Below are 13,957 nucleotides of genomic sequence, written 5' to 3' on the forward strand. Positions count from 1 at the left end.
TGAGCCCCTGACCCCTTACTGCCAGGCCATTGTACAGAGTTTCTGAGAATTCCCTCCTCCACCCCAAGTCTTTGAAAGACAAATGCTGAAGGAAAAGGGGAATAAAGGCACAGAGAGACAAATGCCCGGTCCAAAGGCCAGATGGGGACCCAGGGTCCCAGCACCTTGTATAATAGTTGAGACAGGGATGCTGGGATGAGGGGCAGAGCAAGAATGCCCAGATGTGCCTTTGAATCCCTGTCCCTCCCAACTTGCTGAGTGACATTGGGCTGCGTGGGGCAGGCTCAGTTTTCCCATCTGTGATATGGCTGTTGTGGGTCTGAGCATCACCGGCAGATGTTTGCAAGGTGCCTAGGGCCGTGTCTGCACACGGCAGTTATCTCTTTCCTCCTGGGAGGCTGGCGGGAGACTGAAGAGAGCCTGGATTCTGAGAGGGGGCTGGGAGCAGCCTCCTCCGCTGGCCTATGCTATGACCTATGGATCTACGTCATCTCCAGGCCGCCTGCTGTGTTATGCCTGGCTCAGATGGAGGGCTTAATTCAAGTGCGCTTCTCCGATCTGGCGTCAGGCACGCTCAGAGCCTCTCTCCATGGTGCTGTGCACGTGGCTTGCTCAGTCCCACCTGCTCCTCCCGCACACCCTCTCTGTGTGCTGTTCTCACCATCTCTGTGCTCTTGGCTTTCCTCCCCCACAGTATCAGAACCCCACATTTTTCCCCAAGGGTCCTGGAGTCTGACGGTCTCCCAGGATTGAGGGTCTGAACACATTCTCCCCTTCTTGTCTCTTTTCCTGCTTTCCACAAGCCACTTCGATTCTGCCGCCTCCCTCAGGTCCCCTGGGACCTCTTGAGCTCTCTTAAGTTCCTTCAAGCCTTGAGCTGAATGAATGCATTCAAGCCCCAAGACACAGGGTCTGAATCCCAGTGCCACTCCTCCCTGCTGTGTGGCCTTGGACAAGTTGCTTAACCTCTCTGTCCCTTAGTATTAGACGGGTGTTTAAGTGCACAGGCTCTCATGCTAAACCCCTTGCATTCATGTCCTGCCTCAGTGATGTCCTAGCTGTGAAACTCTAGTTTAGTGGTCTGGCCACCCCTTGCCTCAGTTTCTCCGTCCGTTGAGTGAGGGTAATTACAAGCCTCTGAAAGTGTTACTCAGTTGTGTCTGACTCTTTGCACCCTTATGGAGTATAACCCTCCAGGCTCCTCTATCCATGGAATTCTCCAGGCAAGAACACTGGAGTGGGTAGGCGTTCCCTTCTCCAGGGGATCTTCCTGACGCAGGGATTGAGCCTGGGTCTCCTGCATCGCCGGTAGCTTCTCTAAGCCTCTGAGGATCAAGTTAGTTGACACATGCAGAGGCCTCTGCACCACGCCTGGGGAGGTTAACGTGACTGATACAGTACTGTGTTGATGACTGATGCTGCTGCTGTCATGACAACAGCGTGCCCGTTAGCATCCTTTTCCGAGTGGACCCCAGGGTACACGGCAGGCTCTTCCTCCAGAGGAGGGGTTGGCAGACCTTCTCTAAATATTTCAGACTTTTCGGGCCATGCGGTTTCTGTCACAATGACTCGTGGCTGCTGCTGTCCCAGCGCGAAAAGCAGCTCAGCCAACACGTACTGGAGTGGCTGTGGCCGTGTGCCAGGGACACTTGATGAGACAGGCCGAGCCTGGCTTTGGCCTTGGGCCTCGTTGGCCCCAGATCAGTGCTTATCAGGCTCTCTGTGGGAAGGACCGGTCTGTTTCATTTCCAGTTTGTCACAAACGGATACATGGCCTTCTGCACGTGACCCAGTTTGCGGGCGTGAGGGCAGGTTTAGGCCGAGGCCGGCAGGACCGTGCTGGCCATGTGCTCAGATGCTGCGGTCGTGTCAACAGGCTCTCAAGAAGGATCTGAATCTGCTCATCTTCAGTGCTTCCCCTGAGACCAAGGGTCACAGACTCAGGAGCCGGCTTGGGCCACATACATGTATGGGGGCAGCGGGCGGGGCTGGAATGGTTTGAAACACATGGAGGGTTCTTATGTTGCTAGATGTGGCTGGAGGGTTCCAGCCAGCATGCCGGGTGTCTTCAGGCTCCTAGGATCACAGTGAGCCTCACTTTCGGCCTCTCTTGGGGTCTCCCCAGTTCTTTCCTTCCTGTAAAGATCAAGGCACCCTCGGGGGTCCCTGGACTCAGAGCCCTAGGGTAGAAATCAATATGGGTGGCCCCCAAGGTGGTCTTGGAGGGACTGTGCTCTGAGCTCATCCTGCTTGACTCTTAAACTGGGAAACTGAGGCCAGAAAGGCTCACACAGTGGCAGCCCCATGCCCTTGCCTCAGGGGCCCCAGGCGCCACGTGCATTTCTCCACCTCAGCTGGCGGCGGTAGGCACGCCATCCTGCCCGGGCCCTCTCCCGAGGGATTGGACTGTCTGCCTTTCTGCCGCTTTGTTCATTTTGCTTTTGTGTGAGAGGGAATTTTCCTCCTGGCAGACTAGCGCTTGCTGATTTCTTCTCACACCTCTGCGTGCGTGTGCACACCAGATCCGTGCCTGGCAGCCTCACCAGCGGGATCCCAGAGGCTGCCACCCACTTCCCCCAGCCCTTTCTACTTCTCCTTTTGAGAGCACCTGGTGGACATCCTGGAGTGTGGGGAAGCTCGGGGGAGGCCGAGCCCTCCTCTGCCTCCTGGAAGCTGCCGTCAGTCTTGGGGGAAATCCTTGGAGTGTTAAGGGGGATTTGTGGTTGGAGGCACAGAGGCCTCCTTCAGTCCAGGTCAAACATCCATTTCAGTTTTCTCTTCTTTGATTTGGCCACGCCTTGTGGCATGTGGGGATCTCAGTTCCCTGGCCAGGGACTAGGGAGCCCTTGCTCCTGCAGTGGAGGGGTGCTCACCACTGGGCCCCCAGGGAATCCGTTTTAATGGTGAAGACACTGAGGCTCAGAGGGTTTGAATGATGGACACTTACCTCTAGCCTGAGGCCTTGTAGCTTCTTGCTTCCACGTTGGCCTGCCCAGGAAGGCCCTTCCCTCAACATTTCCAGCCTCTGAAGTTGACAGGATCCCTCTTGATTCTAGTTACTCATCCCCTCCAGCTTCCTAGCCTCCCAGCCTCTTACATGCTGTTGTTTTGGAGGGTCTGAAACACATCCATTTCCAACACACCTACGTGGTATCATCTAATTCTTTTTGCAGAAATAACAGCTTTAAAAAAAAAATTAGCCAGACAGCAAAAGAATGACTAGATTTTTACGGAAGATTGGGAGAATTCAGAAAGGCGCCAAGAAGAAAATAAATCACCTACCATCCTACACTTTCCCAAGTCTTACTCTTGCCAGACATCACTAACTGATTGCCACCCACAGCGTGAATGTTCTCGGCAGACAGAAGTAATCGATTTGGACTGGTACAAGTAGGAAGCCTGTCCTGTTTTCTCCTTTGAAAGACTTCTTGTTTCAGTCTTTTTTTTTTTTTTAACATTTTAGTGCGTCTCCAGTCAGCGTGTAGTTGCTAATCGGAGCACATCTAATTCGTTAGTGTTTTGTTTTCCCCCAGATGATAATGGTGATGATGGCACATTACTGAAGAAGGAGGGTTTTGCCTGGAGTTTATCCTTTTGACTTTGAGCTGTGCTTGTGTATGTGACACACGTGTGTGGGTTTTCCCTGTGCAAATGGGAGACTCCCACGGCGGTGCTTCGTTTTGGAACCTGGTATTTGAGCCTTGCAGACTCTCAGTGTTTGCTGTGTCACCCGCTTCCCCTGACCCGTGTCTTGCTGTGTCTCCTGCACTGGAGACAGACACACAGGTTGTGCCTTTTTCCGGTTTTCTCTGCTAACACATGGGCTTGGTCGTCTCATATGGAAAGAGGGCCGGACTGGGAGACTGTGACAGGGCGGGGCGCCCTTTAGCTGAACAGGTCACTTCTTGGTGGCCACTGGCCCCAGGAATGCCTTCTGGCCGGACAGGGACTGAGGGCCGGGAGAGGACGTGGGAGGCTCCCTGGGTGGAGGAGCAGCACCGGGCAGGGGGCTCTGGCCCTGGGTCGCTGTGTGGGTCGCACCACAGTGGGGTGGGCGCTCATTGGCCTGTCTTCTGCTGCAGGATGTTGGGCTGCTCGAATACCCGCACCACCCCCGTGACTACACCTCACACCTGTCGCCCGGCTCCATCATCCAGCCCCAGCGGAGGAGGCCCTCCCTGCTGTCTGAATTTCAGCCTGGGAATGAAAGGTGAGGAGGGGCTTGCGCATCCATTGCTCAGATGGGGAAGTGGAGGCCTGTGCTGGTGGGGAGCTCCTGAGGATGGGACGTGTTAAATGGAGGTGTGTCAGCAGGGCTGGAGATGGGCAGGGAAGAGCCACGTGGCCCCTCGGACTTCCCGCCATGGTCCCGCAGGGGTCTCTGGGTGTGTGGCCCAGGCAGGAGGGGATGACCACCTAGAAGTAGGGGAGCAGGGCTGGGTTGCTGGTTTAGAGGGATGTGCCTGCAGCTGGCTTCACACGGGGAGCCCCTTTCCCCCTCCCTCCTCCCTTTTTCTCTGAGTCTTCGTCCATTCTTCAACTGGCAGACGAGGTCCCCTGGGCCTGCCTTGCCTTTGCGAAATCCAGGTGGGAGGGAGCAGACCATGCTGCAGGTGGGGGCCCAGCAGGGCCAGGGCTGAGGCTGTCAGGACAGGCCAGAGCCCTGAGAGAGCCTGAAGATGCCTGAGACGGTAATAGCACTCATTGCTAAGAGTCCTGAGCTTTTCTTTTCTTTTTTTTTGCTGCGTCTTTGGCTTATGAGATCTCAGGTTCCCAGCCAGGGACTGAACCTGGGCCACGCAGGTTCACCTTAACCACTAGGCCACCAGGGAACTCTTGAGAGTCTTGAGCTTCTAACACGTGATGAACTATTATAGGCTGTGGCTGCCCACAGGCACCTAGACAGACAGACTTGCGCGCAGGGAGCCCATGGTCTTAGCAGGGGAGATATTGCAAACACACAGGATGACTTGAAAATGGGGCAGGCGACTTGTTTCCTACTGGGCGGGGAACGGCTGCTATTTGGCTGGAGTGGCTGGTAAAGGCCTCTCAGGGGAGAGACACTTGGCACTAAGTAGCCAGTCATTCAGAGAGCCATTTGGAGAGTGAGGTGACCAGCCATTCAGAGAGCAGGGTGAAGGCATTTCAGGTGAAGGGAACAGTATGTGTAAAACCCTGGAGAGGGGAATGTCCTTGGACTTTTCCAGAGAGGCAAGGAGGTTGGGTGGCTGGGGTTAACAGGTGATTGGGGATCCAGAGGGTAAACTTCACAGAAACCAATGGGAGGGTTTCGAGCTTTTCTGGGCAGGGAGATGGCTGTTAGGAGGAGATGCCCCAGGCACTAAGGAAGGAGAAGAGCTAACATGGAAAGAGCTGGTGTGTGTGTGTGGTCCAGCCTAGCCAGTGCAAAGGCCCTGGGCCAGGAACGCAGCAGGCAAGGTGAACAGGGGCCAGATCAGGCAGGGCCTGAGGGTGGGGGGAATGCATCTGGATTCTTATTCTGAGTTTATTGGGGGAAAAAAGCATGAACTTGAAAGGCGTTTCAACAGGGGCAGCATTTGGACTGTCTGGTCAGCAGCAGCGGCTGGAGGTGGACGCTAGGAGTCCTGGGTCTGCTGTGTGTGCTCAGGCGAGATCATGTCCTCTCTGGGCCAGTTTCCTTCTTGGCCCACTAGGGAGGAGGGTTAAGGAGAATTAGTCACGAGTGATTAGGCTGGACAGCTCCTATCTCTGCATAAGACTGCTGGGCTGAGTTGAGAAAGGGGCAAGGCCAGGTTGAACAGCCAGAGTGCTGGGATAGACTAGTGATAATCACCTCTGGGTGAGTGATGTGCAAATAGCATCACGTGTGTTAACGTCTGTGTTAGACCCACAGTGTTTTTCAGACTTTCCCTATGAATCACCCGGGATCTTGTTTCAATGGAGAGTCAGACTCAGCAGGTTAGGGTAGGACTCAGAAGATTGTGTATTTGTAATCAGCCTCAAGAGGGGCTGATGCTTCCGCTCTGGGGACCACACTCAGGGAGCAGGCAGTCACCAGGACCCTCTCTTGCTATAAACATTGTCGATGAATGCTGTCTCGGAGGAAGACAAATCTGTATTTGAGTCCTGCCTTGCTGTGTGCCCTTGAGCAGATGGACACTCCTTTCGGGGTGGAAGAGGGCGTGGCTCATGGCCGTGCTCAGCAAGGAGGGCAGCAGGTGTGATGTCATGTGCTCCCCCCCGCCCCTGCTGGCAGGTCCCAGGAGCTTCACCTGCGACCTGAGTCCCACTCGTACCTGCCTGAGCTGGGCAAGTCAGAGATGGAGTTCCTGGAGAGCAAGCGCCCTCGCCTGGAGCTCCTGCCCGACCCTCTGCTACGGCCCTCGCCCCTGCTGGCCGCTGGCCAGCCTGGGGGCTCCGAGGACCTGTCCAAGGTAAGGCTTGGCCCCCAGCTGGGAGCTGCTCTGAGGGTTTGGGTGGTGCTGAGAGTGGGCAGGGTGCAAGGGATCGGGTGGGTGTGTCAGGCTGGGAGGAGGGACTGAGCACAGGGTGTGCAGAGGCTGGGCAGTGAGAGGAGGGTCTAGGGATGAGCTTGGCTTCGTGGGCTGTTTCTTGGCTGGAGAGGGGCATCTCCCCTACCCCCGGTTTCCATCCCCGAGTGTTTCCCGCCCTTGGGGACCATAGTGCCCTGGAGGGCTCTTGCATTTCACTCTTCTTTAATCAGAGTCGAGCTGAGATGGAGGGAGAGAATGTGCATAGATAAAGCACCCATAGTTTGCTGCTGGGAGAGGTTTTCTGCCATTCCAATGAACCTCAGGACCGACCCCTAGAAGCTCATTTGGTCTCCATCTAAATGGAGGAATCACAGCCAGTGGTTCAGATGCTTCTGTCTCCCAGGGTCGCCCAGCTGCCTCAGAGGCTGCCGTTTCCCTGCCACTGCCTAGGGTGCAGCAGGGACCATGGCCAGGTGACACACTCGTCCTTGGCCGGCTGCATGACGGATGTCCTTTCTGCACGTGCTGAGCGGTGTCACCGTGGTCTTTCGTGACCGCGGGGACACACATTAGCTCATTAACGGCTGCCCAGCTGCTGAGTGAGGTCAGTGCTCTTCTTCCTGCAGCCTCAGCGGGGGTGGGTGGGGACTGGGAGCCAGTCCAGGGGAGGGAAGTGGTCCCCTCGGACCTGCTGGATCTTCCTTCTCTGCCTGACACTGGATGGGATTGAATAGTGAGATTTCAGGCCGAGGCAGGTTCTTTAATAGGGGGACTGGCAGGAAACGGGGTTCCTGGGTTGGTCATGATGATGATGATGATAAACTAACACGGACAGAGTCTCTGCCTGTGGGCCGGGTCCATTTGAGTATCAATTCCATTGTGCCATCTCAGTTGGATGAAGACTGATCTGCGATCATCTTTTTAAAATGTATGTATGTTTATTGGGCTGCGCCGGGTCTTAGCTGTGGCATGTGGGATCTTTAGTTTCAGTATGTGGGATCTAATTCCCTGACTAGGGATTGGACTCATGCCCCCTGCCCTGGGAGCACCGAGTCTTAGCCGCTGGACCACTTGGGAAGTTCCTATAATCACCTTTTATATAGGAGACCCCAGGCTGAGAGAGCCACTCGCCCGCAGTCACCGGAATGTGGGAAGTGGGCACTGAAGCCCACACAGCCCAGGTCTGCCCAGGATGCTGGCCCCGCCTTGGGCTGTCCCTCTGGCCCTTCAAGCCTGCCATCCTGCCATCCCCTTGCTGGCATCCTCCTCTTAGATTCTGTGACCCCTCAGCCTCCTGGGAGGGATGTTGCTGTTGGAAAAACTCTTCCCTGAAGGGGGTCTTGGGTAGTGGGGGAGCAGGGTGCATGTGGCGGCAGACACAGGGCCATAACCAGGGAGGCTTGATGTCCTCCCAGAGGGACCAGAGCCCTGAGTGGCCCATGTCCCTGTGCTCACATCTGGTTCTGCCTGGAGAATGGGCTGGTGCGGGTCTCTGGTAAGCCCCCATCAGGCCTCTGCTGCCTGCCTGATGGCTCTGCAGAACTGGGCTCCAAGCCCTCAGGCCTGGGGGTGCTTCTGAGGGTCTCTGGGCCTGACAGGCACTCTGTGAACCCTTCTGCTCACCCCTCTCCTTCTTAGAGTGCCCCGGGGGGCCTCCTCTCCTTCTATGAGTCTTTCTCAGTCTCTGCTTCTGTCTCTGTGTCTCTGTCTCTCTCTGCCTGGATGTGTATGTGTATCTGTGTGTCTCTCTGTTTCTCTCTCTGTCTCTGTCTGTTTCTTCCCTTCCTGGACCCCATGGGTGTGGGGGAGTGATGGGCCCTGTGTTGGGGCCTGGCTGGACCAACTCCTGTAATTGCTCCAGGCTGTTAAGAGCATTTGGAAAGTATGAGCGCATTTTGGGCAAGGGAAGAAGCCAGGGGAGAAACACAACTCTGAAGGAGTTCAGATGTTTTTTGCGTCTGTTGTGTGGAATTTAGCTGGATGCGTGAGACAGGAATTTGATGGGATTTTTTTTTCTTTTAACAGCCCTGCTCCCTTCCCCTCCGGCTGTGTTCCTTTTTCATATAAAAATGTTCTGTTTTGTAATGCTTCCCTGCCCTCAAGCCTCTGGAGTCCTGTGGCATCAGAGGCTTCCTTTGAACTTCACCAGACTTGGTTCTGGGGACTTTAGAATCATCACAAACAGCACCATTTCTGAAAGTCTCTTTGTCTGTTGGGGCCCCGTTGGCTGAAAGGGACAGAAAACCCATGCAAAACTGGCTTAAACAGGGGTCCTGGCTCATATAACTGAAATACCAGCATTGTTGGCTTCAGGCACAGCTTGATCCAGGTGACATGTCCCTGGGTTCCTGTCTCTGTCCGTTTCTTGGCTCTGCCATCTTGCATGTGGTCTTGTTAACAAGAAGGCAATTTGAGATTCCAGGCCTTCCTCTTCCCACATTCAAGGTCAACAAAAAGAGCTTTCCCTGTGTTTCCACATTTCCAGACAAGAACTGTTTATCTCCCTGCCTTTGAGTAAGCCCCAGCCTATCCTGGAATCCATCATGGTGACTGGCAGAGTGGACTGTGGGTGCCTGAGCCTGGCCCTGCCGTTTCCTGGGTCTGAGACGGAGGAGGAGGGAGCCCCAGGGGGTCCTCTCCAGCCCTCAAGGCTTTTGCTTACCTCTGTGTCTGTAATTTTACATAATGAGCTTTTCTGTTCCACGTTGGCCTGAATTTTTATGCCAAGGGCATCTGACGGGGAAAATGGTGCCAACTGCTACCTAGCGACTGGTAAGGGCATTGGATTGTTATTTTCCTCCTGCGGGTTTGGACTGAAATGAAGGCCAGCTGCCATTGGGAGAACCATCTGGAGGCCCAGTAGCCGGGCTCCCCCAGTCCCATTCCTGGAAAACTCAGCACTGCAGAGAGCACTCTTTGCCCTCTGGTGTGCATCTTCTATTCACATAATATGAAATTAAGCAGGTTGAAGTGAGCAATTCAGTGGCATTTAGTACATTCACGGAGTCGTGCACCATCTCTGTCTAGTTCAAGAGAATTTTCATCATCCCAGAAAGAAACTGTGACCCATCAACACCCACTTCCTCCTCCCCAGCCCCTGGCAACCACCCGTCGGCTTTCTGTCTCTGAGGATTTACAAGTTCTGGCCACTTCACATCAATGGGATCATCCGATATGTGGCCTTTTATGTCTGGCTTCTCTCATTCAGCATCATGTTCTCAAGGTTCGTCTGCGTTGTACCGTGGGTCTGTACATCACTCGTTTTTATGGCTGAATCATATTCTATTATACGGAGAGACCACACTTTGTCAATTGATGGACCCATCTTTGCAGCTTTGCTGAGAATAAAAGCCAGGCCTGCACCTTGAGGAAGAAACCATTGAAGAAGACAGCTTTTCCCCATTAAGACTCTAAGAAAAAGTTTCCAACAACTTTTCCAATAGTTCCTGGTCATTGCCAACTGCTTCATCCAACCCCTCTGCTGCCCTTGTCAGCTTTGGGGACGGAAATCTTTTTCCTCATGGCATTTTATTAAAAATTTTTTTTCTTTCTTTATTTGGCTGCCTGGGCTCTGCATTGCAGCATGCGCTCTTTATCGCAGTGTGTAGGCTTCTGCAGCTGTGGTGTGCAGGCTCAGTTGCCCTGAGGCATGTGGGATCTTACTTCCCCGACCAGGGATTGAATCCAAGTCCCCAGTGTTGGAAGGCAGATTCTTTACCACTGGACCACCAGTCCTGCTCATGTCATTTTGAGAATTATCCCCAAATTAGATGAGCTGTTTTGGGGTGTCCTGGCTCTGAAAGCCTCCTGTCCACAGTCCTCGTTCTCACCTTGCTCCTCTCCGTCCCTTCTTGGTCCTGGTGGAAGATCAGAGCAAGGCAGGGGAGATGTTTCCTACAGCAGGTAATAGGACCGGGCTCTGGGAACCACGTCACCGAAACCTTTCATCTCAAGAACGCTGAGAAATGATTGAGGCTATTGGGGGAGACCAGCCAAGTTTAATTCCGTGCACAGCTTTGCTTCTAATATCAGGGAGTCGTGGACCCTGGAAGGGACCTCGCTCTTGCTTTCCTGCCCAGCCACATGGTTCTGAGGGATGAGTGAATGTGTGGTGGCGACCTTGTTTCTGCTGTAGGAGCCCCTGCCACCTGGTTGTGTGCTCTGCCTGCTTCTGGAGAGTTCTGATTGAGGCCTTGTCTCTCCTGTCCTGAGCCCTCCAAGCCAAAGCTCTATCACTTTGTGACTGGTGACCTCAGGCATGTCATTGAACCTCACTGGATCTTTAGTTTCATCTGGAAAATGAGGAAAAATGTACTTGCACTTCCCATGTGGGCTGTGACAACTATGTGAGTTAAGAGCATAGCAAGCTCCAATCCTGGCCCTCAGCTTGGGTTTGTAAATAAAGTTTTATTGGCACCCAGCCATGCCCATTCCTGGGTGTCTTGTCTTTGGCTGCTTTCCCACTGCAATGATGAGTGAGTGGCTGGAGCACAGACTGTCTGATCTGCAAAGACTGAAGTGTTTTTACACCTGGCTGTTTACAGAAAGTGTGCTGACTGCTGGGTTAGAGCCATGCCCGACCTGTGCCTGCCAGTTCCTTGCCCTCTCATCTGTGCTGTGGGAATGCAGTGGCAGCCCCCTGGGAGAGCCACAGTCAGAGTTGAGGGGTAGGTTGTGCTGAGTAGAATGCCTGGTTCAGTTTCCTAGGTGTCCCTGAGGAGCGTGGAGGGCCACGTCAGGGCCACATTCGGCCCTGTTGAAGGACTTGGGGCCTCTTCTGCCTTTTCCCCAAGGGTTCTGGGTGTGTGGAGGATCTGAGAGTCCTGACACCTGCTCTCCCCCACATCTCAGATGGAAATGATAAGGCCAGAGTGATCCCCAGACCCTTGGGCCCTGTGGGCTTCAGTGGGGTCTGTGTGTGTAGGACCGAGACCCAAGGACAGAAAGGGTGGACTTACGATGGCACCAGAGGGCTTCTCTGGTGGCTCAGATGGTGAAGAATCCGCCTGCAATGCAGGAGACCTGGGTTCATTTCCTGGGTCGGGAATATCCCCTGGAGAAGAGAATGGCAACCCCTTCAGTATTCTTACCTGGAGAATCCCATGGACAGAGGAGCCTAGCAGCTACAGTCCATAGGGTCGCAACGAGTCAGACATGAGTGAGCAACTGACATACACCAAAGATGGTACAGCCTCTGCTCAACTTGAGCTGGGGGGGTCGGGGGAGGGTGGCACTTGGCAGCCCTGGGGCTGCAGTTGTCCCTGCGAATAATGTGTCCTCTGTCCTCCGGCTGCAGCTGCTGTGGGGGTGGGGAGGCAGCCGCCCGGAGCTACTCCTGGGGCCTCCTCTGCCACAGCTGCCGGCTTGGCCTTGAGGATGGTTCAGGGCAGGGGCCAGGTTTGGGGGAGGATGGTTCCAGCCAGTGCCTGTGGAGCCCTCAGAGTGCGCCAGCCTCTGAGCTGAGTGCTCTGCACATAGGTACTCATTCAAGCCTCACAGCAGCCGGAAAGTGCGAATGGTCCCATTGTGCAGATGGGGAAATGGAGGCAGGTGATATGCTTGTGGTCACAATGATCCTGGGTGGGGATTTGAACCCAGGGCCACATAGGTGAGTGCTCTGGGGGCAAGGACTGGGTTTTATTTTACTTCCTCCTCATTGTGCTCCCAGCAGCCTTGGATGTTCAACAAACTTTTACTAGTGGAATGGAGCCACTGACTCCCTTGTTTGCTTAACACATTTTTGTTTTGTTTTTATTTTTGGCCACATCGTGTGGCTTGTGGAATTTTATTTCCCTGACCAGGGATTGAACCCAGGCCCTCAGCAGTGAAAGTGAAGTCCTAACCACTGGGCGACCAGGGAATTCTCAAGGTTTTTTTTTTTTGCCTTTTTTTTTTTAGCACATTTTGGAAAATGACTTCATTACACAGAGAGTAACACTCAGTAAAGGAAAAGCAGAAAAACACTGGTAAATAAAAAGAAGAGGTAGGAAGAAGGGTGGGATGAATTGGGAGATTAGGATTGACATATGTATGCTACCATGTGTAAAAGAGATAACCAGTGGAAACCTATTGTGTAGTACAGGGAGCTCAACTCAGTGCCTTTTGATGACCTAGAGGGATGGGATGTGCGGTGAAGGTGAGAGGGAGGTCCAAGAAGGAGGGGATATATATGTATAGCTGATTCACTTCAATGCACCGCAGAAACTAATGTAACACTGTAAAGGCAAGTAATACCTCAGTTTACAAAAAGGAAAGTGAAAATATCCCCCTTTTCTCCCACTTCCCCAGGAAATACTTCTGACATCTCTGTTTCCCATTCTTATAGTTTTCTTGTGCGTTTGTGTATATCTTCTACAAAACCAGATTTGTACTGTGTATGATATTCTATAACTTGCTCATTTGGACTGAGAATTGTGAATAAGTGTTCATGGAGGGTCAACTGAGGCCAGGCCTTGGGTATTTGGAGGTTGTGGGTTTTGATGCCAGTTCTCGAGAAGCTTGATCTGGAGGGAGGACACAGACAGGGTAACAGGGTAGGAGAGAGGTGTGTAATGGGAAAAGGGAAGAGGGAGGCCTTGCAGGGAGGTTTGGAAAACTTGCATGTAGGAAGATAGAAGAAAGGATCTGAACTTTGGAGAAGGCCAGGGAGGGGACATCTGGCAGGAGACCAGTGAGGGCAAAGGCAGGGAGGTGGGATCAGTGAGCAACCTTGTGTCTGGGACGTGGGGGCCGGCACAACAGATGCCGGGTGTGTTGGTACCTGAAGTCATGGCTGGAAACGTTCAGTGTACTGGGGGTGTGGGTGCCTCCTGTCCTGACCCCATGCCTATTCCTTTCTCCCTTGCAGGACCGCAGCCTGACAGGCAAGCTGGAGCCGGTGTCTCCTCCCAGCCCCCCGCATGCTGACCCTGAGCTGGAGCTGGTACCTCCACGGCTCTCCAAGGAGGAGCTGATCCAGAACATGGACCGGGTGGACCGGGAGATCACCATGGTGGAGCAGCAGATCTCCAAACTGAAGAAGAAGCAGGTGTGGGTGGGTGGGGGAATGGTGGACCTCAGTTTCCGATCCAGCAGCAGCTGCAGCTGAGAAGATAACATAGGAGGCATTGCAGTTGTTCGCGTGTGATGAGCACTGCCTGTGTGCCGACTCATTTTTACGCCCTTTATGTTTAGTGGACAGGAGAGCTGTTTTGTGTGGTGCTGCCTTTCGGAACTTCCTAATGGAAATGCTCTGGATCTGCCTTGTCCACAATGGTAGCCACTACCCATATGTGACTGTTGAGCCTTCGAAATGTGCCTAGTGCAGCTAAGGAACTGAACATTTAATTTAGTTTAATTTGAATTAAATGAGCTGTACACTTGGATAACCAAATATGGCCACTGTCCTGGATGGCACAGGAAAGAACAGCTGTGCGGTGGACAGTTGATTCTCTGTGCCTCCCTTTTCTCATCTGTAATGTAAAGGAAAATTTCACATGATT

The 13,957-nt window shown here is 53.6% G+C and overlaps 1 protein-coding gene across 33 annotated transcripts in view; it reads left to right on the plus strand.

Annotated features, from left to right (window-relative positions):
- NCOR2 (nuclear receptor corepressor 2) overlaps positions 1-13,957 on the plus strand; it is a 236,371-nt gene that overhangs the window by 82,165 nt on the left and 140,249 nt on the right. For all 33 annotated transcript variants that reach the window (XM_069557629.1, XM_069557621.1, XM_069557643.1 and 30 more), the window contains 3 exons: positions 4,083-4,210; positions 6,239-6,416; positions 13,324-13,503. In XM_069557629.1, the coding sequence (XP_069413730.1) occupies positions 4,083-4,210; positions 6,239-6,416; positions 13,324-13,503 (486 nt within the window). The remainder of the gene's footprint in view (positions 1-4,082; positions 4,211-6,238; positions 6,417-13,323; positions 13,504-13,957) is intronic.

Source organism: Ovis canadensis, chromosome 17, assembly GCF_042477335.2.
Source record: "Ovis canadensis isolate MfBH-ARS-UI-01 breed Bighorn chromosome 17, ARS-UI_OviCan_v2, whole genome shotgun sequence".
Taxonomy (NCBI): Eukaryota; Metazoa; Chordata; class Mammalia; order Artiodactyla; family Bovidae; genus Ovis; species Ovis canadensis.